Source organism: Accipiter gentilis, chromosome 1 (assembly GCF_929443795.1).
Source record: "Accipiter gentilis chromosome 1, bAccGen1.1, whole genome shotgun sequence".
Lineage (NCBI taxonomy): Eukaryota > Metazoa > Chordata > Aves > Accipitriformes > Accipitridae > Astur > Astur gentilis.
Window position 1 is genome coordinate 46,786,268 of NC_064880.1, and position 24,292 is coordinate 46,810,559.

Consider the following 24,292-nt stretch of genomic DNA (forward strand, 5'->3'; position numbering starts at 1 on the left):
CGCCCGGGGTGCGGGGTGCACAGCGAGCCGGGTGCCTTCGCCGCCCGGCGCTGGTCCCCGTCGCCGGCAGCTTCTTGGTCGGCTGTACCGACTGCGCCCGCCTGACGCTCGGGGGTGTCACAGCGAGCCCTTCCAAAAACCCCTCTTCAGGCACACGTTTGCAAGAGAAGTTTTATTTACGAAAGGTGTTTGAATGAAAATTTCTTAAAAGTCGAAAAAGACGATGCGAGTTTACGGCGGAAAATATAACAAATTGCACAAAATATTAACACTGGTCTTGCAATATTTCAAAGATTAACAGGCATGTGCTAAAGAAACTGTAGAGTCTAGAAATATCCCAAATATATCTAGTTTACAGATTGCTGTACAAAAAGCAGTTATAAATACTTCACATCTAGAAAAAATACACAGAACCTTTGAAATAGACTTTCCCTCACATATAAACAACCTTTGTAGAAAAAACAAAAACACCCAATAAAAACAGGCCAATCCTCCCGCTCCTAGGTATGTCTGAACTAGGACTGGTTGTAGCACCATCTTCTTTAAGCGCGTCACAAACAGGAGCAGAGTTTCGATTTTTAAAAATTACCTTAGCGTTTACAGTTTAGTTAAGACCAAACGGGGACTACAAAAGGTAACACGAAGTGGTACATTCATAGTTTGATAGGAAATGAGTGCAGAGGAAGAGGAAGCAGAGGAACTATGCTGCTGTCCGAAGTAAAGGGCAGCGTGTGTAGTAGTTCTCATTCCTGCAAGACTGCCGTTTGTGCCAGCAGTGAATTACTTTGACCCTGATCTTTCACACAGTTATGCAGATGATTGATGAAGTCCACACCAGCGGTATCAGGCCTTTTAATCTGTTCCATTTTCTTGCCATGTCAAAAGTCAAACCCCTTTCGAAATAAGACACCTGTTGTGAAGTTGTAATAGCTGAAATGCACGTTTCCCTAGAACACCTGTATGGAATTGCACTAAAAATAAAATGTTTTGTAAAAGGGAGTCCAGGAAAGTTTATTACAGACAATTTGGCAGGCTCAGGTTTATGGTAACGCAGTGTTTCTACATACAGTTTTAAGACTAGAACAATTATAAATCTTTTTTAAAAAAATCTACTGACTTTTCTTGTTAATATTAACATCAATTTCTTTAAGTTAGTAATCTGCTATTACAGGAGCATAGCACCAATTTAATATTTATTGCTGTCATTTATCCCTACAAATATATTTTCCCAAGATATTTACAACTGTACAAGTATTCACAAAAGTGCAAAATTAAGACTTTATTCTGTGTAACCGTTCGTTGTCTTCAGTGTTGAGTCTCACGCACCGCGATGACAGCCGTCTTGCCGTTCTTATTGCTGTGGGGTGAAAAGTCAGAACACCCTGCTGTGAGTACAGCGGTCTGGAGTGAGAATTTTCAACAACTGTCTCTTCTCCCACCTCGCTCCCCACTCGCCTTCAGCTCCGTTACGTGCCGCAGTCACAGCCCACTGGAAAGGGTCTCTATACCTCGTTCGAGCCTTGACTGGCGCAAGAGGAGAAGCTATCGTACAGAGAATCGCTCAAGGATTCCAAATTGTCCATGTCGTGCCTACCCAAGCTATTTAAGGAAGCTGCTTCTTTCTCTCCATTTTCTTCCTTTTGTCCTTCAACCTTGTTCAGACAGTTCTTATCTTTTTCTAATAAAAGTACGTTATTGCTGTTAAATTTATTGAGAGACTCCAGGGAAATTTTAGATAATCTATTCTGGGAATCTTCTTTTGTTTCTTCAGTTTGCTTCAATTTCTGTAATAAGTGGGGGAAGTATTAGAAACATATTTCTTATAAAGTTATCCTACTGTACACCATTAATTACCGTCTTTCCAAAGTTCACAGGGTTAAAGGAAATAGTTAGATGCTTAAACATCTCTTATCATTAAATAGAACGTTAATATACATTTTAGGATAAATCATAACTTTAATGATTCTGCTGAGACAAACAGGACTCCATTTACAAAACAGTTAAGTGCTATCAACGTTGTAAGTAGCTGATCCTCGGTATGCATGTGTTAAGCATCTCCAGCATCTTCACAGTAATTTACATCTTCTCCTTTAAGAATACTTTGGGGGCTACATTTAAATGGGTATTTGTTTAAGTAGAGTTTGGAGTCTGCTAAAAAAAAAAAGGAGCATAGACCCTTTCAGAGGAGAAAACAGCATTTTCCATAAATTACTGACGCAAATGAAACTTGCTAGAGAATAACCTCACATTTTGCATGTGTAAGCCTATTGATTTCCACAGACCCAAACCCTCTCTAATAGACAAGAAAGCAACAAGACAGGAAATTATACTGAACTGGGCCAATCCCCACAGACGAGAATCAATCAGATATCGGCCAGGCCTACTCGGAGAAGTGTTGCAATTCTGCGGGAACACTGGACGATGTATTAGCACATTATATTAAAAACGCACAGTAGGATTATACAAGAGTGATTTTATCCCTTTGTTAGCTACTGGTATTTTCAATCAGAGATCTGACCAAGGAAGAGTTAGGGAACTGCGTAGGGAGCAGTTCAATAAAAATGACCTGCCATTCATACACAGGGCGTTTCAAAACCCGTGTAACTAACTCCTCTTACAGATAACATCATCACAGAAATATAACATTCAACATTTTATAGGACTCTCAGAGAGGCAAGATGCAAGAATTCTGAGATATGCTGTCAGAGTGCAAGCCATTCCTCATTTTTGGTATTACCATCAGATAGCGAAGCCTGAATCAGTAAATTACTGTCAATCCAAGACATCAATATTTTGGTTTAGATAGAAAATGAAATGGTATTTTAAGCACATTGAAAATATAGCATGGCCAGATAGATGTATGGATGATGTGGGTCATTATGTAGGCAGTTTTAAACGGTCATTAGAATTCTTTGAAGAATTCAAGTTTCAAGTAAGTCAAATGTTGTGCATGCTGCACTGCTTATCCTTGGAAAACCTGGGCAAGAGGAAGACAAATTGTTACATAGTTCACTTGCTTGTTTTTATGGCTAGTTAGGTAAAAATCGAAATGCCAGTCCAATGACTGTTTATGTTGTGATCTTGTCATATTTCATAAGCTAACAATGCCTGCTTTAATCAAATGTTTCAAACAAACTTGCGCAAAGCAACAGGAGATGCTAAAGTCTTAGTAAATGAAAATTTTCTGTTTGATTCATTAATTAATCTTCAGTCTAAAAGGTTTTAGGGGATGTTATGTTAGATTCTGATTTTAGATGACAGTTAAGGTCTTCAAAATCTGTAACTACAATGTTTTCTGAAATAGAGGAATATAACCCTTGGTAACGGGAACAAACACACATTTAGGACCCTTCAATAGAAATTCTCCTCAATTTCAGCTTAAAATGTTCTTCCCTTTGCCCTCATTTAAAATGTTACACGCTATCACTGAAACAGTTGTTTCACTTCTCTGTAGGCCAGAAGAGAAAATTCTCGGACGTGGCATCAATAACATACATATTAGCACTTTCTGCTCTTCAGAGTACTAAACCTAAAATACCTTATTATTTGACAGACTAAATGATTTTTCTTTGTGTATATTTTTCCCACTTTGCAGCTTTTCTTTAGATAAATTGAATGTGGCTACTTGGCACAGACTTGTGTCTGCAAGAAGTCAATACTGGTGTTAGTAAGGTCTATGATAAAACTTTTATTGATTCAAATGGAGCCAATTTCAACTCTCAGGTAGGAGGAGCAGAGACACCTGGAGTATTTGCTGCACGGAGCAGTCCAGATGAAGTAGCAAAGTAAGAGTAGGGTCTTTGGCTGGCTGAAGGATAGAGTTAAACCACAGGACAGACTGGAGTGAATTCAGTGGTATCTTCTGCATATATGTAGTATAAATAATTTATTATACCCTACAAGCACAACCTAGGCTACAGTCCTACTTCAATCACACCCTAGTTTCTCATTTAATATAAGGCTAACAGTTTATACAATACATTAGAGAAACTGCAGGGAACAAAGGTATTCTCTACAAATTTTAAGCAAAATCATTGAATCAAATTAAACTGGAAGTGAACTGAAGTGAAGCCAATCAGTGAAACCCACTGGCAAAAGATACACATAGTAGTGAACGGTACCTCTACAATACATCAAGAATTAAAAGAAAAACTAATCCTAAAAGTTGCTGTAGCAAAATTTATTACTAAAATAGAGAAAGAATTCAGAAATAAATTACGGATATTTTTTGGATGTACGGTTGTCCTTGTCAGATGTCTTAATGCCCAGTTACATCCTTCTGCAAAAACCAGTATTTTTTTCCTTTCTTTAACACATTACTGCAACACTATGCAAATATGCAAAGGCAATGCTCATGTGATGTGGAAAGTAATACTTTGCGTTTTTTCTTTTGATGTAGATGTAATCTCTTTGGCTACAATACACTGGTTTAGGCCACCTATTGCTAATTTTATAATCAGCTAAGAACACGGGGTCATCTGGATGGGACTTTTGGTAGGGAATAATACTCTGGAACCGTACTCAGATATCAGATGTACAATATGTACAATATGATCGTATCTCATGATTTTATTAGTACAGCTCACTTAAATCTGTTAAATTTTCTGTTAAATGGAATAAAAATATATTTGTAGTTAGACAGCTAAAATGTGATATTCTAGTCCTTGACACATAGAGGAAAACTCATTCACAGCCTGAGCTCCGTGAGCAAAAATAAAGAAAACTTTAAGCAGAGATATTAATGTAAGAATCTGCATAATCAAAAAATCATTTTCTCCCACAGTAACAAAATTATGTACATTCCTAGAGTTGAAAATCACTGATAATTTCTTTAAACTTGGTGTGCCAGAACAAATGTTACCCCAAGTTCTTTAAGAATTTTTTCTCTAGTTACTATAGATACATTTTGGAAAAAATTACCAAAGAGTATTTATTTAGATTCATCCTTAATTAAGTTTCTTATTTTTCATGTCAGTCACAACAGCTGCTAGATGAATCAAAAGGCAAAACCAAAGCAACTATTATTAGAATTTGTTTGATAAATTGCGTATGTGGTTAAGTAGCGGCTTTGGTTTTGTTCATGTAGATTTGTTACTGACTTCAGCAGACTCACAGATGTAACAAAGAACAAGGGGTAGCCCAAAGATGTTAGTATTGTGCACTTTAAAGTAATTAGTTCATTAATGCATTTGAGAGTCACACTAATGTGAATGAGTAGCTTTTCCTGCAGATAGGAACATTTGGCGGCAGATCAGATGTGTTTTGTATCCACGAGAATTGGATGGGGTTCGGTAACAGTGTGGAGAGCACCTCACCTCTAAGTCATGGGTTCCAATGAAATCCTTCCTGTATTAGTAGTGCCCTTCTGCGTAATTAACAGGTGGTTTTATCACCACATGAAAAACAAGGACTTGGTGATTTTATTCAGTGTTGCTAGAAGACCTAAGATGGGACCAACAGTATGTGGTTCCTCTCACACAGGATTCTTCTCAGAAGTCATACTTGAAGCCACTTCAGCCTGAAGGTGTTGACTTTGTTGCTGACTATTCTGCATCTGTTCTACGAATAAACAAGGTGTCTGCTGCATTTGGGGTGGTCACTATATGCTTTCCTAAGTATTAAGGGAAACGATAAAAACAGGTAGTCACGGATTTGGGTCTAAGCAAACTAAAAAAAAGGCCCAGTGCAGAAAAGGACTGTGATTTTCACAGTGCCTCTGTAAAAGCACTGGCCCATCATCCTAAAGCAGATCAATGGATAGCTTGTTTTACTTATACTAACTCTACTTTTGGTATAGAAAATCCATACTGGTATAGCCTTAGGGCATGGGGAGCATTTGTTGTTCTACTCTGTGTAAGTGGAGAGCTTCCCACCACTGGAATTTCTTAGCTAGTCAGTATGGGGTGCTTTATACCACATGAGAGCAGTGACTACTTGTCAGAAGAGGAGAAACTCTAGGTGACGTAATACAGACATTCATCACAAGTCACGTCACTTTAAAATAAACTCATGAGTCATAAATCAGAGTAATGTTTCCTTGTTGGCAACATCCTAAAGGGAATAACTAAACCCATTAGTGATATAATAAAATCTGGCATGTCACTTCAAGCACAGCAAATTAGGAAAACAAAACTAGCCTGCAGTTACACTGATACATTATAAATAGGTGTTACTTCTACATTAATACATCACATTAGATTTTTTTCAAACTTTAAAAATGAGAGGTTACATGTGGGTAGAATGCATTTTCAGTGCTGTGTGCTCAAGGACTAGCCACAACTGTAGCTGTTCTGAATGGCACGAAGGCTCTGCGGGAAGGAGCGGGGAAGGATGGGCTGGTTCACAGGTACAAAGGACCCCGCAGCTGCCATGCAGGACGGAATGCAACAGCAAGTCCATTTCTTCTGTGTGGTAACACGCAGAAGCTCTGATGGCCCGGAGGTCAGGCTATGCTTATAAGGCATGCCAGAGCCCAGAATTAGCAACGAACCATTCTGCAGGATATTTTCCAGCTGTCTAAGTTTAGTTAACCAGCACTTTAAAGGGCTCAGAATCAGTTACACACAAGAATAAAATGAACTTTATTTATGTCTCTCATGCACTGGGCAATTTAGTTTTTAGATTAACACAAAAGCAAGAAGGGCATTGCTTCAAGTGAAGTATAACTGCAGAACACTATTGGGTAAAAACAACTAAATTGCTATGAGAATTAAATATAGATCAACAAAATCAATACTTAATTGTATAACTCAAGGTCTTTCATTTCAGATCTGATCTCTAACAGGAGATACAAAGTACGTTCACTTTTTAATTTTTTAGTTATTATTTAAAACTTTATTGTGAAGGAAAACAATTTTCTAGATTTTTACCTTTTTAAAAATTGTTAATTACTTCGTGTGCATGTGTTCAAGGTAAACTTGATCCCACAATGCCGCTTTTTCTTATTTTAATTTCAGTGTTTTACCAATTTAGATATCCTCTAGTCCTACAGTTGCTTTGTATTTATGACACAAGGGGCCTGAGCAGGATATGCAGTTGCAGCATTACAGAGGTTGCTCATATATAACCTGTTTAGTAGGACATTTTTAATATGTTCACAGCTTCTTGTAAAATAGGTGTGTTGAGATACAGAGCAGTATTCTGATCAAAGATATACTGGTGTAATCAGAAGTAACTTCTCACTGAATTCAGTGGTGTTACACGACCAGTTTGCAGCAGAAAGGTGTAACGTGAAAAGGGTTGGTTTTGAACTACCAGCTAACAGCTTTCATCAGCTAGCCAGGACAGAATGCAATGGTAGACTCTCTGTGGAATATGAACAATCTCCAGATCTCATTTAACATCAGGTGGACAGGTAACACTCTGCACTGAAAATAGCTGTACAGTCATAGCCAGGAAACTACAAAGGTGAAAGCTGTAACTGCATGACCTCTGCTGTATTACAGCTGAGCTAAAAATGTGATGTTTGAACTTCTTTCTCTTTAAAGCATAACCTTAAATAATAAGATAAGCCTTGCTCTCCCTTGTATATTGTCAGAAGCTTTCATCTGTTTTCTGGACTGACAGTAAAATAATTTTTGAAATAATGAATCACTTTTCTTTTTTCTACTTGAGCAGAAATCCCATGATTATTTGCTGTAGCAGAAAATGACATTCTCGAAGATACACCATCAGATTTTCAAGATAAACAATAAGTGCCAGTTTCTTTTCTTGGGAAAAAATGCATTGATATGAAGTATTTTTAAGTTCATTAGTCTGTTCAGCAGTTTATAGGAAAGCCATATATACATAGGTACATAACATCCAATTATGGCATTATGGGTAATACAACAATGACAACAGAACCAAAGCTTGCCTACTGTGTTTAAGAGTGTAACAATCTGCAAATAGATTTTAGCATCACAAGGACAGCATTTCTGATGATCCTGAATTGTAAGTAAATTACCTTAGAGGAAATAAAGCAGATTAGCATGAACTGTGTATGATTCATAACTGCAGATCTGGACAAAGCAGCTATCACTTAACAAATACGTGACTGAGGAGTTGAGACTTAACGTTGTCTGTACCTCGAATTCTTGCATGGTTTAGGAGATAAAAGACAGTTTAGTGAATTGAGCCTTATGCTTTCAAAACCATAATTTTCATAAAATGATGAGATATCTAGGTACATTCAGCACTCTAATGCCAAGAACATCATCCTCATAATTTACAAAGTATATGATTATTTTGTTGATATGACAAGACTGTTTGACCTGATTAGGTATCTACCAATCCTCTTTGAATTTTTGCGTAATTTAATAAACCAGAATTTTCAGGTCCCAGTGTCCACGTCAGGTAAATCTAGCTTTTTACCTTCTGCTCAGTTATGCCACAAATGTTGTTTTCCCATAGCGCCTCAGAATGGCCACTGGCTGCATCAACTGTGCATGGACAAAATATATTTAAAATGGAATAAGAAAATGTAATTCTAAGTGGCAACACCTTGGAAAATGGTCACAGTGCAGGTCCTCAGTCAAGTGTGTTGAGGGGGTTTATTACAAGGAAAAGCAATTAAACACAAGTACTTTCTCCAGAAGGTAAAGCAGGGCCTCACTCTATTCAGATTGGTAGAATCACCAATTTTGCTTCTCACAGAGGGAATCCACCCAATAAAAGCAATGCTTACTGCCATCAGAGGCTCATCACAAGGCATTAAGGAAGAAATATTCACAGTGAGAAAGGAAGCTGATACTCGGTTTTTGAATGTGATAGACTGAAAATGAACAAGGCATGCATAGGATACACTTTACTTTTCAGAGATCCTTTTAGCTTTACTTGTAGAGGGAATTAAATAACAAAATTGTTCTGATTTTCTAGTGATGGGAAAAAAATCACAGTGAAAAAAATTCATACTGAAAGATAAGATTGCTGACAAAGTTCTTGAACTTGACAACCATTTGAAGTTCAATACTATTCTTTGACGGAATTATGTTGAGGTTTATGTTGCCAGTGATAACTTACCGAATGGTACTGGAACTATGCAGTCCTAAGTAACTTCACCGTTTCAGTTTTCATCAGACTGTGTTTCACCACACAGCATTTATTTACATGGAGGTTTGTCCTACTGAATGAAAGTTGTCCTTACCTTGATGAAAGTATGGCTGATTGTTTCAATGAAGAAGGGGCTTTATAAAAAAGGGGCTACAACTGTATCATAGATTAGAGGTTTGGAAGTGGGGTTTTTTATTTTTTTAAATCGGGATACTTACTCATAACTGAATCAAGAAGGGGAAAAAAGTATAGTGCAGGAAAGATTTTTTAAATCTAATACAAAATGTGGCTCTTAAAGAGACAGATTCTATCCCACATTTGACCGTAGCAAAAAATTCCTTTCAAACTCAGTAAATGCAGGATCATACTCATACAACATACAATCTCACTGACATTTTCAGTAATCGGGGTCATTTTTTCGGTATGGTTGAACTATTCTCAGACTACTGTTCCTTAGTATTAGCTGTGCTCTTACCTGTCTTCAACTTCCACCTTTGGCTTTTTCCAACAAGACTATTTATTTTGGTAATTACAGAGACACTTATGCTCTCACTCTCTAGTGATGTCTGAGTTCCTGGCCTGTAATGTCTGTATGTCAGTCACCCAGCATACTGATGGAAAACGGAACTGTACTTCAAGAATGTACTGCAAATGGTAATTGGTAGTGGGTAATGATTTTCCACACTGGTAATTCTCTCTTTTGAGTATGGGACTAGCTTCACTTCAGGTTAGCCTGTGACTATCCAAGGTACATCAGCTGACCTAAAGGCAAAAAGACAGAACCAGCAGGTAGAGAAGGAGCAATGTTATGTGGCAACATCAAGAGCAAATCAGCAGTATGAAGAAACCATGCAGAAATAATTCTCCCAGCTATGAAAACTGGCTTGTTGTACGCACTAAGAGGGCTACGCTGTCTGCAGGGGAGTTCAAAGAGTATGAATCTCTGCTGGAAGACCTGCAGAGGAAAGAAAGGGAATGTCCCGTCTTAGAAGTTTTAAAGATGATTCATAGAGGTCGTTTGAACAAAGGAGTGAGCTCCACAGCAAAGTTTTCTCATTTTTAGCCTCTGGGGAGGACAGTTGGGAAGAGACAAACCATCTTTCCAGACCCATCAGTCCACCTCTCCGTGACTGCACATTTAGCTGCTGTGGAGGTAGCCTCCATGTTCGCATACACAGTGCCCAGGCATCAGAATGACACCTCTTCCAAGCCCTCACCAAGCAGAAATACGGAGGTGATAATTTTCACATTTGGAAGCAGGATTGCCTTTATTCTTAAAAAATTCAGAATTAGCGTGCTTAAACCCCACCCCAGCAAAACAGTTTATTTTAGGAGCCTCAAATCGTCATTTTCCTTTCCACTCCAGTTCTTAATCAACTATCTACATATCCCATTTTTCTTACCTTTAATGAATCTAACCAAAAACCAATGTCCTTTAGGTGTGCCCTCCTCTGTAAGGATGTGGATACCACCTTCCCTAAGGGAGGGCTAGGGGATGCGGCTACGCAATCGTGCCACATGTTGCATGGGTTAAGTGCTCCTGGAGGCAGCAGAGGAAGAGGCTGTAGCCCAGGTTGCCTTCCCAGTAAACCTGCTGCAGCCTGAACTATGTGCATACTGCTTTCTGACCCTGTGCAATGAGACTACTCAAGATCCTTTGTAATCAGAGAAAACTGGGTCAGGGTAGATGCAAACAATGATGCTGGTTACATGACTGCACTTGCCACCTCTTCAGCTGACATTATGATCTCCACAATTTTCAATAATGATTCAAGCAAAGCATGAATTGCAGAATGGAAACCTATGTTTAAGTTCATCTGCCATCAAATCCTACATAACAGTACAGTTATTTACACGTACTTTCTAAATTTATGCAAACAATTTATCTTTGCTGTAGGGCAGAATATTTTGAGGGACAGAGGCACAACATGCACAAAAATCTGAGCAAGAGTTTCAGATACGAGCTGCAGAACCAAATTAAAGTAGAAGGATAAATCCTCTCTTCCAATTTTTAGTTCATTTCAGTACACCAAGTTGTATCAATAAAGAGCCCATAGTATAAGTCAGCTAGAAAATAAATGCTATGAAGGATGTTCCATTTTATGTCGTTTGAATTTGATTAGTGATTAGTCTTGGCGGTTAAACCACATGGGAACAGTAATCAAGGTTTCTCTACTGCGGTTCTGTAGCAACTGGAAAACACTGTTGGCTCATGTCCTATACCATGATGGGACATTAACCTAAAATCTAATTAATCTATGAATGAATTACGGTTCTAGAAACATACTATATTAAAATCAATTTTAAGTGAGTTCCTAACAGAAGATAAGATGAAGAAAAAGCTGTAAAATTACCAGAGGTTGATAAATTCTGTTTACTATGACTGATGATTTTTATGGAGGATAATTTTACAATCCATCAAACTTTTGTCAGTTCAAGAATCATGCTGCCAAACGTATGCAGTAAATTAATTTTTAAATTTACATATTTATTAAAAATCTTATTGAAAACAGCAGGAAGTAAGCCTTGTTTGAATAATAAAATAACTTGTTATTCTACTGGAAAGAAAACAAAAAAACCCAACCAACCTTCTATTAAGATGATTTTATAGTAAGGCAATAATTATAAACAGCTACATGAATTAGTTAACCAAACAATGTATTAAATAGCCAACCCAAAATTAATCACGAATTAAAAAAAAAACTGTTGGAAGATAATCAAGTAAGAAATGTAATTTAAAAGCTGAGAAATTCATGGCTGAGTTTCAGATGTGCTTGAGGACATGTTTGTTAACTCAGGCCCATTGGCAGGAGCTCCCAGATTTCCTGTGAAAGCATGGGGAGCTGCAGGTGTCTGCCTGCATGGCTTCCCCACTCAAGGTGCTGAAGAGGAAAGGAGTGTTTGCAATCTTCTTGTGCATGTGGCCACACGAACGTGCCCAGATGTGCTGCTGGCTCAGGAAATCATTCTGTGACCCAAGCCTATGTTTATTCTCACAGGACAGAAGTCCACTGTAAGAAGGTGTTACAGCTGCATCCTGTGTGCCTCCCGCTAAAAGCTGAGCAAGAACCACACAAACATCAGCTGAACAAGGGAATAAACAGAGACAACAAAGCACGTGGTACGATGGGGCATAACCCGTGAGGGGAGTAAGAACTACTCCCCCACCATTTATACAAGGAAGGATGAAGAAGCGTGCCAAAATGGTGGAACACACCGCGATAGGATCTGAGGCAAGTAAGGCACCTCAGAGACCAGCCGAGCAGAGTTCTTGGCTCTGTCTACCTGCAAGGCCTCATTTCAATGTCACCCATCAGTTATGCTACAAAGGTTTTCTGCCTCACCTGCGACAAAGTACTCCACTGCTGTGATTCCTGTGCTGTCCATATCCCACAGACATGCTCCTGGTATCAAAAGAGCACTGGAGCTAGCTGTCATGTCCTCTTTGTGTCCTTCTCTGGTCTCACCTCCACAATTGCTGCATTTTTCTATGACCACTACCACCGCTGGGGCCAGCCATTCCCACTCTTAAAATACCTACTTTGTGTATACAAAATAAATAAGCCATCCTGCCTGCCTCCATCAGAAACAAGACTTGTGTAACGATAGCAATTGTGCTTCCTTGCTCAGCCCTCTCACTTGTCTCCTGAGAGGCTGCGGTCAAGGAACAGGCCTTTGCATTTGATTTATGGATTATGGAGTATCCGGTCTATGTTCAAATCCTGCCGCATGCCTGGTACCTGAGAGAATCTGTGTCATTTGGGGTGTCTGCCATGGTTACCAGGAGAAAGCACTATGTCTGTGCTCATGGTGACAACTCTGAGAACAGAAACAGGCTACGATTAGATTTAATAATTTAGCCAGTGGACTAAAATATATCTTGATGGAAAAAATATAGATTGTAACTGATCTCATGTTTACCAGACAACTCAAGGATGCAGTCCTGGGCTGTGACTCAGTAACCATGTGGATTAATCGAAAAGGGAAATGAGAGAGACAGGGCTACCTGCAGGGAATAGGCAATTCACGTCATAAATGCAGATTGTAGATGATATTCCTTTGCCCAGCTCTAAAGGATGATCAAAAAGAAACATTGCAAATTAAGCAGAATAATGCTGGGCACCAAGACGACCACTGCTGGAGATGCAGATGGAACTTCCTGCAGCCAGGAGATTTATGAAGTTTATGAAGTTCAGCTTGTCTCCTCACAAAATTAAAACAGTGATATATTTTTTGATTAATACACATATAATTTGGCTGTGATCCAAGGGGAATTTTAGTTAATTTATGGGTTTAGATTTGTTTGCTTCATCTTTTCGACCCAAGTACATCTGTTTCTGGTCATGAGAACCTCTATCCTACTTTGTGGTTCAGCCAGGCATACAAAAGGTCTCTCACTTGGATCTGCTAAGAAACATTAGTGGTTGCAAACCCTCTGTGAGGGGCACAGCCTCGAAACAGAGAGGAGTCAAGGACAAGTGTGCTGGACAGACCTTTGCCTTACCACCTTTGCCTTCCCTGGACACCAGCAAGGTTCAGATTAAGCAGCTAACAGGATCTAAAAGGCTGGTAAACATTTGTGCTGAGTCCACCTGGGCTGTAAAAGGCCCCTCTTAGAATGTGAGGTGTTATTTTGACAAGGCTTTGGAGGCTTTTTTCAGAGAAAGGAAGCACAGTGAAAATATATATTGGAAATGCCAGTTCTGTGGGGTCTGACCCCCCTATCTGGCTGTGACAAAACCTTTGTTGGGAATGATCAAAGACGGAATTTGGTGTGAGGAACCAGGACAGGCTCCTGTTCCCGCAGTGGGCTTCCTGCAGTGACAGAATAATGTAGTATTTTTTGTATTGATTTTTGCTACAATTTGTGTATAAATAAAGAAACGTGTACATGAAGTGATAGCCAGCCGCATGAATGGATTTGTTGGACAAATGCTTTAGAAGATTTATTGACCTTAGCAATACAGAAGTGTTACTGCAGTATTAATGCTGCAAACTGTCGTGAGATACAGGTAATATAGAATATGTTCCTACGCCTAAAGTAAAGATTATAATATTGTTAATATAATAGGCCACTAGGAGGACTAAAATACAACTGGAATTCATGCAGACACACTGTAGAGCTAAAATGCACTCATTTTTTGAATGACCAAAGACGATACAAACAGGAAATTTGGATAAAAATACAGAATAAAGCAGGTCCCAGGCCCTACTAGCAAATGAATAATTTGAAAAGTGTTGCTGAAAATGAACACGCATTTGATATTTATTGGTAGACAAAAAAATTAAAAATCTTTAAAGTGTTGATTTCTTTGCTATTTTAGATTATTCAGGATTCAAATACTTGTAAGAATGGAATAAAAATTTCCTCCATGTGCAGACGCTGTTAGGAGCCCTGCATGGACAGCAGGACTGCTGAAGGTGGTATAGTTCTGCTCATGCAAAACTCTGCAGGATCAGGGCGTGAATTCGCTTCTGACATTCTGAAAATTCCTCAGCAGAGGGGCGATGTGTTTGTGGTTAGCCCTTGTAATGCAAGATCCCATCTTGAGTAAGAATGCTTGATGAGAATATTAAGTGATAATGATTATTTGCTTAGCACTGCTATGGGGCCTTCAAAACCCTCAAAGCAGCCTGCTAACAGTACTGGATTAAATTCCAAATGCAGCTGGAAGGTATTATTTTATTCTTTATTTAAAAATGGGGAATTTAATAGCAAGGGAGTTTTAGCAATTTAGACAGTCAGCCAGAACATCACCCTGATCTCCACAGTCCTGCACTCTTAACTGCTAAGCTTTTTGTCACTGTTTGAGTATTTCTTTCTTTGCAGGCAAAAAATTCTCCATGGGAAGACAGAGGCCTGTATCATTCTCACTAGAGAGCATCTGAAACGCTCTTCAACATACAAGACCTGGCATTTTATCCAGTGTATGTGGTAGTTAATCAAATGTTTTGCACTGACTTCAGTAGACTTTGGATCAGACTCTTGATGCATTAGAGAGATAAATTATTTAACTTACTGAGTTCCCCTAGAAACAAAATATTGAGCTGCAAACAAAGCTAACAAACACCAAATGGGATACCATCTGCTGCAATGAACAGAACATGACCAGTTTCCCCCATGCTTGAGATTCTTCCAAAATACAATCTGAAATAGGTTTGTTAAACTCCCAACTGTCTCACAAAATTGGCTTAGCACAGGTTAGCAAATGCTAATGCCACCAGCAACAGCAAGCCAGACTCTGATATATCAATTGGAACTGTCTAAGATTTTATTTCTATTGGACTGCCCTGTGTAAAAGCTCAGGAGTTTTCTGCTATCCAGAGCCTATGGAGCCTATGGAGATGTTTCTGTTCACACCCTGTGTCCCAGCACCTGTGGACACCGAGTATTTTCTGTCCCTGAGTAAATATGAATGGTAATTACCTATATAATGATGCTTTCATAAATCTGGGTTCTTCTATCCTTTGATATCCAGACGCCATGCCTTACAACCTTCTGGAAGAACAGGATATGGAGGCAAAAGAAGCTCTATCTCCCACAGGAATGGAAGGAGATGCCTGAAATCCCAAGTCCAGAGCATTCCCTACTTGGTATCGAAGTTTTTGGCTGTGGTGGAGAGCACGTGGGTTCCCACTTTCACAGGAACAGAAGGACACTGCTGAGCTAAATGGAATGCATGTGACAGTAGTGGGTGCCATCAGTATTAGCCCCCTTTCCACTTAGAAAACATACAAATTGAGCAACCAAGTAGTTTTTGTGTAATGTGAGGAAAAAAACCCGAGTGTATTTGCCTTGTGGAACAAGACAAGATAAATGTCTTCATACCTCTATTTCCTACATAGCCAGACATTTCATCTTCTAGTATAACCGCTATAAGTGATGAAACTACCATGAACAAACAGCACCTCCAAAGACTATTCAGTCTTTAGCAGTTAAGCAGAAAAGCTACAGCTCTCTACATTATGCAGCTCTTTTAGATGGTGCCTGCTGGTTTTTGGCTTGCTCTGCTGTCTCTGTTTTCACCACTGTGCTGCTAATGATGTCATAATACAGAATCCATGTTTTTACAATGGATTTTATTTATAGAAATGCTGTATTATAAATGTTGAACTCTCTGGTACCCTGGCTTATTATAGTGGTTCTCAGAAGCATGAAAAGAAACGATGGTGTTTCAATAATAGCAATAATAAAAATATTCTGTAAAATGATACAGATTTAAGTTTTAGCACTTTCCAGTTTCTCATACACTAATGTTATGGAAAATGCAGTAAGAAATGCATTTAAAAATATTAAAGAGTTTCATTATGATATGATCTTAACTGTAACATTGTAGCACCAGATTAAAAAATACACAGTATTTGGCCTTCCTTTTAACTCAGGGGAAAATGTCTGCTGATGTTCCATGACATTGCCCACAGAGCCAATGTACAGAAGTAGGATGCTACAGATTGAAATTCTGCCAGATAGAGGGAGAATATCTAAACCAATTTTCGAGCACGTATATAAACACAATGATTTTCACAGGATCCAAATACGTGAATCTGTCAGAGACATGAGCAAAAGCTCCAGATTTCTAGCACCTTTGAAAACTGGGCAGCTGAAATGTCTAAATATGAATTTAGGCATAGCCATTAGGAAATGAAGCTTGAAAAAACTGGCCTATATTTTTACTGATTAGGGGCCACAAACGACTCTCCAGTTAGGCTATGCAGGACAAAATAATTCTTCCAACAGTGTTCAGGAAGTGTGTGCTGGCTGCTTAGCTAATTCTGTTCCTCAGTTTCAGGCATTGTCTGAAAAGCTCTTACATTCCAAATCTGCTTTGCATCTTACTACACGTGTTACCAATGTTTCCCAATCTGGTAACTTTTCTGCAGATACAGTGTCTTGGTGCAGCTCAGGCACTCTGTTATAAGAAATATCCTAGACTATTACTGCATGATTAACATTTTTATTTTATAATCCTCAGCAATATAATATATTCATATTTAATTTCTTCATTCCCACCCACTTCCACTTCACTTTTCATCCATCCAAATCCATCTGAGGTCTTGTTTTACGGTATGCTTTACAGAGCATACAATAACCCATAGGATATGTGCATATGTAATAGGATGTCAGAAAAATCACTTTTAAACGTTTGACTGGCAATTATTCAGATAAGTCTTCAAATAATCACTTGGGGTTGTATTTGCTGAGAATAACACTAGAGTAGTTAAGGCAAGTTCTTAAGGCTACAGCTTTTTATAGTATGTAAAAGTTTTACTGGCCTCTACTAAGGATCAGGCAAAGAATGGAGTATTCCAGAGAGGGCAGCACTAACGGGAGTGGAGCTATAGGGATGTGTCTCAGTCGTTGATGGATTGATGGGCAGTTGAGGCTGGGGGGACTCTGACATGTGCTATGAAAACCTCTATCATTCTTCTTAGCCTTTGTGAAAGATAATGAGACATTTAAATTACACAGGTATATCTTACAAACTTCCCTGTGTCACTTATTGCTAATCAGTCTGCTAAATCCCATGTTTGTTTCTCCTACCAAATACAAATATTGTTTTCCATTAAAATAATAGGGATGCTGCACAAGGCCTGGAATTCATGTACCAGGGCCTAAAAATACAGTAAGAAATAAAATATTTCACTTTGGGACTTGCTATGAAGTAGAGTGTTCAAGTTTGCAAAAAATATTTAACCAATATTTTTCTTAAGGATTTAGACAATCTGTGTGTCATATTGCACAAAATCCAGTATAACTTCTCATTTAAATAAAAGGTAAATCACTTTGGGGACATGAAAACAGCTTGTGGAACAAACTCTAAACACCTGCAACTTATTTCAATATGATTTTTGCCGATATTTGACATAAAATTTACCTTTGTTTCAAAGAGTATGTTGATTAGGATATTATTTTCTGTGTACATATGAAAAGGAAAAGCATCCTCGTAAAAAAAGAAATACTCGGCGAACATATTTTCAGCATACTGCTACAGTTCCTGCTACCATCAGCTGTGTAACCTATTCCTCATGTATTCTGCTCAGAATGGAACTTTCATACTAAAAGATCAGTCATTTCCTACCCTTCCCTGCATGATGTTGGAGTGCTTTATGCAAAACATATCACTGTTATAGATGGGGAAGGCAAGTTTCAGCTGGAAAAACAATTCACAAAAATATTACAGCATTATTCATCTCATTTAACTCTGCTAATCAGATGGTCCTCTTGGAGACAAAATATCTTCCAGCTTCAGAAAACAAACAGCTCGCTGAATACCTCTCTGCCCTACTGCTCCTATCTTGATTGAGTCAATCCAATGTTTATTGTATCCAATTTATTTTTTAGCTTTTTCTTTTATTACTAATATAATTTCTACCATTACAACAATTACACTATCTCACAAGCTTACTAATATTTATCATTTGTTGCTGTTAATGTGCCATGAATTCCATTTTGGCCTACAGTAGTATTATAATATTCCAATTCAACACAGAGAGAAATGAAACCTAAAGCTTTATTTCCAAAGATGGAGGACTGAAGAATGTCTGGTTACGAATGGCAGAAACATTAGTGCACTCTGGGCCATGCTGCAAATCACAGCAGCTCCATCTGTCAAACCTCTGAAAAACAGCTCAGAACATTTTCCACTCAGGGAAATCACTAGCAAATGATACTTTTATTCAATATGTACTTTTGGTTCTTATTAGACTAAAGGATCTACCTACTTACACCGTATGTAATCTTCAGTTATACAGCCAAATAGACATTATAGTGCTCAGGGTGTATCTGCAAAGCACGGTGCAGCGTGATGTGAAGATATCAGTGAGCGAGCTGGGTGGGCTGGGAGCAACCCCGCTTATTTCAGCTACTCAGCCCGGCTGCGAAATGGCCTGGAGTAACCGGGCCATAAGGAGCTGCGCTAACTCTGTGCCCAGGCAGGCTCACTGTAAATTAGCTCTGTACAGCTCTGCGTTGCTCTGGGCATTTGTACACGAGCAGTTTTGGACCGCTCCTCCAGGGACTCCAGCAAACGAGCTGCAGGACTTTTTGTGACATCTGGGCCAGTGTGTAATGTGGTTATGCAGCTCCTATGTGCTGAAAAGACAAGGTTCTCTCTGTAATTTGAAATTACTTGCTGAGGTGGTGGGATATGAGGTTTCTGCTCCAGTGACCAAGTTTTTCCACTCAAAAAGGGCGAAGTTCTTCCCTCCTTGCAGTGCTAAAGGGGTTATATTCAGTAAGCACAACACTCCAGCTGTGGCCACGGGACAGCTCAGTGTGTTGCCTTCAATCAGACAAGCCCACACATCTGCATCTGGCACTCGACAAACCACACAGGCATACTTCACTCGGTGCTGTGAGTTACTTGGGGATTTAGCGTTACATGACACTGTGCCATAGGCACTAGAACTGCACCTACATGCCAGTGATGCTTCAAGTCCTTAACTTTCCTCCCGTAGCTACAGCTTTTCACTTCCTCCGCGTCTTCTCTGAAACTCACATCCAAACTATTCTCCTGCTAGCCTTGCACACCATGTGTTTTAAATGCCACACAGCCTGCTGTACTATGCTAAAGACTTTCTGTCCCTCACCAATATCCAGATACTCTTTTAAGACTCTGTGCTAAAAGATATTTGAGTTAAAATGTCGCCACCTACCCATCCCCATAAATACACTAACCAAACATAAAATAGAGAGAACTTTTACACCAGCTGGAGGGCTAGTCAGAATGGGATTTGGTGGCACAGTACTAAAACTGCTGAGTCCATTAGTGCTAGAAGCAGAACTCTATCAGCAGATAACAGCTTCCATTTTTTTTTAGGGTATGTTTTTCCTAAAAATATCCCTTGCATACCATTAAAAAAGTTATTTTCTCTGACGGACTCTGCTTTCCAAATGTCGTTTTGCCTTGCCAAAGCCTTTTAAAAACTTAAAAAAGTTACGGAGAATGTTATCATCCTCCTTGCTCAGCCACTCTCGACTGCATGATTTTTTACTAAAACTCTCAGCAGTGTAAGAAGCCTCAGTTGTTTCACCTAGAAGGCACAGGGAGAGAAATGAGTGTCTGTATAACTGCAGCTTTTTATTGTTGCCAAGCTAGTTCCTCAGGCTAACTGTAAGAATGTTCTTCCACACTACACAACATTTCTTTTAAGTGATACACGTCAAGTGAGACTTTGGTCCCAGGAGACTGCCTAGCAGTCTTCAAATTGCTTGTTTTGCTGTCTCTTCACTTTACTTTTTGGAGGCAACTTTGATGGCAAGATACTAGAAACAATGAGACTTGATTAGGAATATAAGGCTCGGTAGCAGATCTTGGAATGTGAACTTGCCCTATGGAGGGGAAAAAAACATGCAGAGACGTGGGATTTGTTGATGTCTGGAGACATCCTAGCCTATTTCTAATCTCACATTTCCCCACATGAGTTGACTCAGACTTGAGGCTAGAAAAAATATTTTTAATTCTCTACTACTCCCATGGGTGGTATGGTAAAATCTGTTTTCTTATCAGATCATGCTCCTGTGGTTTTTGTCACTTACGTTGTCAAATACTCCTACAAAATTCCCCTGACAATAGATCTTACATCAACTTGGGTAATTACTCAGACAGTCTTCACTTTGACGGAACAAGTATTGCATCATTCATCTGAGAATCAAAAACCTTTGATTAAATAGAAAGGAGGTCTCGCAGCCCCAAGCCTGTCAGTGGGTAAATTTTATTGAGACAATTTTGACAAACGGAAACGTGTAGCTTAAAGACCCCCCTACGTACCACGGTTGGGGAATGGGGTGAGGGCTGTGCTGCGGAGAGCGGCTATATTTCAGTAGTGCAGTCCGTGCCCAGTAAGGCCTCGTGCAAGCGCTCTCAGTGACCTCCCCGCGGTGGCCACAGACAGAAACGACCTTGCCCGGCAGCACCAGCTCTGGAGGCAGGGGTCAGGGCAGCTCGGAGCAAGCACGCACGAGGCAAGTGAGCTCAGGGGTAGCCTACCCCAAGCTGGGCCACTTCAGGGCTGCCATGACTAGACTGCACTCCGACCTGAGTGGGGTACGTCTGCGTGGCTTTACACCACCGTGAAACTTCTGGCTTGGGTCCCAGCCAATTTGAGCTCGGTGCTCTGAACGTGCTCCATTTCATTGGGTGACGTAGTTCGCTCTGCCTTCAAAACAGGGGTTCTGAGTCCTAGATGGACATACGAGTCTGCTGGGTAGTTTACTCTCCCTTTGTAACACTGCTCTTTATAAAACTGTTGCTGGATCCTCTATACACACCCTGTCCCAACATGACATGAGTTTTGAAGGTCTAATACAAAAGCATAAATACAGCAAATGTTATTTTCAGTTTTTGTGACAAGGAGGATGAAAGGATATCTGATCCTTCCTGAATTAGAACATCTGGTTCTAGGCTGGCATCACCTAATGTCTACATTAATAGACCACCTCCCTAAACACATACAATGATTTCATATACTACTTCCTTACAGGAAAGAAAAGCATTGATCTTAAAACACATGAGACAGGTGAATGAGTCTGCAGACTTATTCCCCGTCTTGAAATTGTACAATAGCAATATCTTCCTTAACATCTGAGGTTCATCAGGGCTAGGAATGGAAATATAACTGATTCCCTCCTCACCTCATCATCTTCCTCTCTCTTAACTCTGGCAAGGAAAATAGCAAAGACGAGGTGAGGTTTCTGTGCTTGATACATAGTAAACTGAATTATACAATCACTACACAGAAATCCATAGTCCACTAATTCCTGGATTTGATCCAGCCCATCTAGATACTTTCCCTTATTGACAAGGGACCCCTTCTATCTTCTATTACTTCCTAGTATAAAAATTTGTACGAGTTGCTTCAAATTATATATTTGCAGTAACACACACATTGTACAAAACAAGCTAAGACCTAGGTCATCTAGAGCATTTGCTGTTTTCTTTCTGGTTGTGACATGAGATTGGTATTGCTGTCCCCAATGTACTGACAGTGAAACTGAGATCCTGAGACCAAGCAACTAGCCAAATATCACCCAGTGCTGCCCCAGCTGCAGGACGCTTGTTATTATGAAAGTATAAGCAAGGTAATTATTTAGTGCTCACCTGAGGGTGCACTGAGATGCAGTTTCACTCTCTAAAATACAAAGGGTAGCTACAATAGCTGCTTTTTACTAGTTCCCCACAGAGGCAAGCTTGGGTCAACGTTCAACTTGCTAACTTTGGGTTGAAAGTTTGGTACTCAGTATAAGCAAGCTGCATAGGCTCCCTTTCTCTGGTCAAGGCAAGGAAGCAAGTAGTTCCACGGGTCAATACCTCTTTCCCACTTTAAACTCTTAGGATGCAGCTCTTCCCAACTGCTAATTGGACCCAAATCATTATCTTAGGCTTCTTCACATGTAATAAGCAGAATCCCTCCCTAAGCCTATCTGGTAATGTGCAAAAAGTGAGTTCTCTGTGAAAGCAGAGTGCACACGGTCTCCCTGGAACTACTTCAGACATTTAAATATGGAGAGTCTCTTAAGAGGGGCTCATTTAAGAGCCTAAGAACTTCTCTTTTTCAGAGAGGATAAGGCACCTTCAGAAAGTGACTCAGAGAACCCAAATCAGGCACATAGACTTTGCTGGCACATTCTCCAACAGCTGCCTAAATAGGTAAGCAGTAGTGCAAAGTGCTCTGTGTGCTGCCAATTCATGCCTTAGCTTAAGACTTACTGATCTCTCTAGGAGACAAGATGCAAGCAGAAGCAGCTCATGCCTTTCTTCCCCCCCCCCTTACTCTTGTTTAGTGTAGCCTGCAGAGGTGTCTAGGCTGCTTTAACTATTGCTGTAATTCAGGAGTGCTGGAACATCCTGTATAGTACCAGCTTAATGCTCTGGGGTCCTTGAGGATGGTTAAGTGTTCTACAATTACCAAACTTTCTTATTCTTGTTTCTAGTCCTTTTGTGGATATTCCCCTCTGTTAATACGATGCATTAGAAGGCTTGTGAGCACAATGAGTCGATCATATAGCATTAACTTCCGATCAGCTTACTCAGCTGTAAAAAACCTTGAGTTTATCTGGGAATGCCGCCACGTCAGTCCCATTTGTAAGTGCAGCCAAATTTTTCCTTTTCCTGTAGTTGCCAGCAAGCTCTAATACCTACTTGAATTGCAAGACATGGTGATTTGAGCATTTGATCTCCTTCATGAATCATCTGTACAACACATACAAACTCTGCCATGTTGAATAAGGCCGTAACTTCACATTGCACATACAAGCCTCTTTTATTAAATGAGGCCCCTAGTTAAACTGCTGATGTAGTTAACATTTTAACTGTGCCAGAAATGTCAGATTTCTCAGGTATATCATCACAACTGAGGGAAAACAGGAAGATTTAGAAGCTTGTGATGGGTACCAACCCCTTCCATGCAGGATGTTTTCTTTAAAGTGCTCAAGTCATGCCTTGAAATACAAGCAAGCCTTGATGGCGACTCAAATTGAGCAATATATAGGGACAAAAGAAAACAAGAAAGGCTGTATTATAGAAAAAAAGTATGTGATGGTTGATTAAGGACAGAGAGGAAAACATATTTTTTATGATGCTTTGGGATCATAAGGAAGATTCAGATTCAGTAATAAAATTTTTGACCAATTCAGTTACTTCTCCAAGGGAACACAGAAGACAGTAAACTTGTGTTGGTTCTCGTCTGATCATAAGTTAATAAACAATGGGCCTCGTTGATGGAAATTTATCTTGTTTTCTGAATTCTTATAAGAAAAAATAAATCCCTGAGCTTTTAAAGTCTAAGCAGTAAATTAATTGAAAAGTGAAATAATTTTTTCATTGCACAAATATGGTAGCAATCATGACGTCAGCAAACTGCTCAAGGCGTTACCAGTGACTGCTACAAGGAAGAGGAACGGCTGTTTAATGCAGGCCTCACTGAATAGGTGTCTCCCATGGGCTGACTGCAGTGAACTTTGGATCAGGTGCTGCATATGTTTTATTAAATCAGAAAGTTACTGTTCAGTTAAAATTAATTTACTTGATACATATAAAAATTATTGTTTCTTGTTTTGAAAATCCCACGAGGAAACTACACCATGGCTGTTAATTTAAGTGAAAGTTTTATGTCCATGATTCAATGCATCTTACTCCTTTCTTTGAAATTGTGATTTGTTTTTCTTGTCCAAAATTCTGCAGTGTACAAAAGGATGACACCATTTCAGAATATGTTTCCGAGGTCAAAACAAATATAACATAAAATTGGTCTTAGTGCCAAG

At 39.4% G+C, this 24,292-nt stretch overlaps 1 protein-coding gene across 6 annotated transcripts in view; it reads right to left on the minus strand.

Annotated features, from left to right (window-relative positions):
- Window positions 1–185: 185 nt before the first annotated feature.
- The window catches only part of NCKAP5 (NCK associated protein 5), a 394,263-nt gene continuing 370,156 nt past the window's right edge, over window positions 186–24,292 (minus strand). For all 6 annotated transcript variants that reach the window (XM_049805372.1, XM_049805332.1, XM_049805352.1 and 3 more), the window contains one exon: window positions 186–1,784. In XM_049805372.1, coding sequence (XP_049661329.1) covers window positions 1,503–1,784 — 282 coding nt within the window. In that variant the 3' untranslated portion in view covers window positions 186–1,502. The remainder of the gene's footprint in view (window positions 1,785–24,292) is intronic.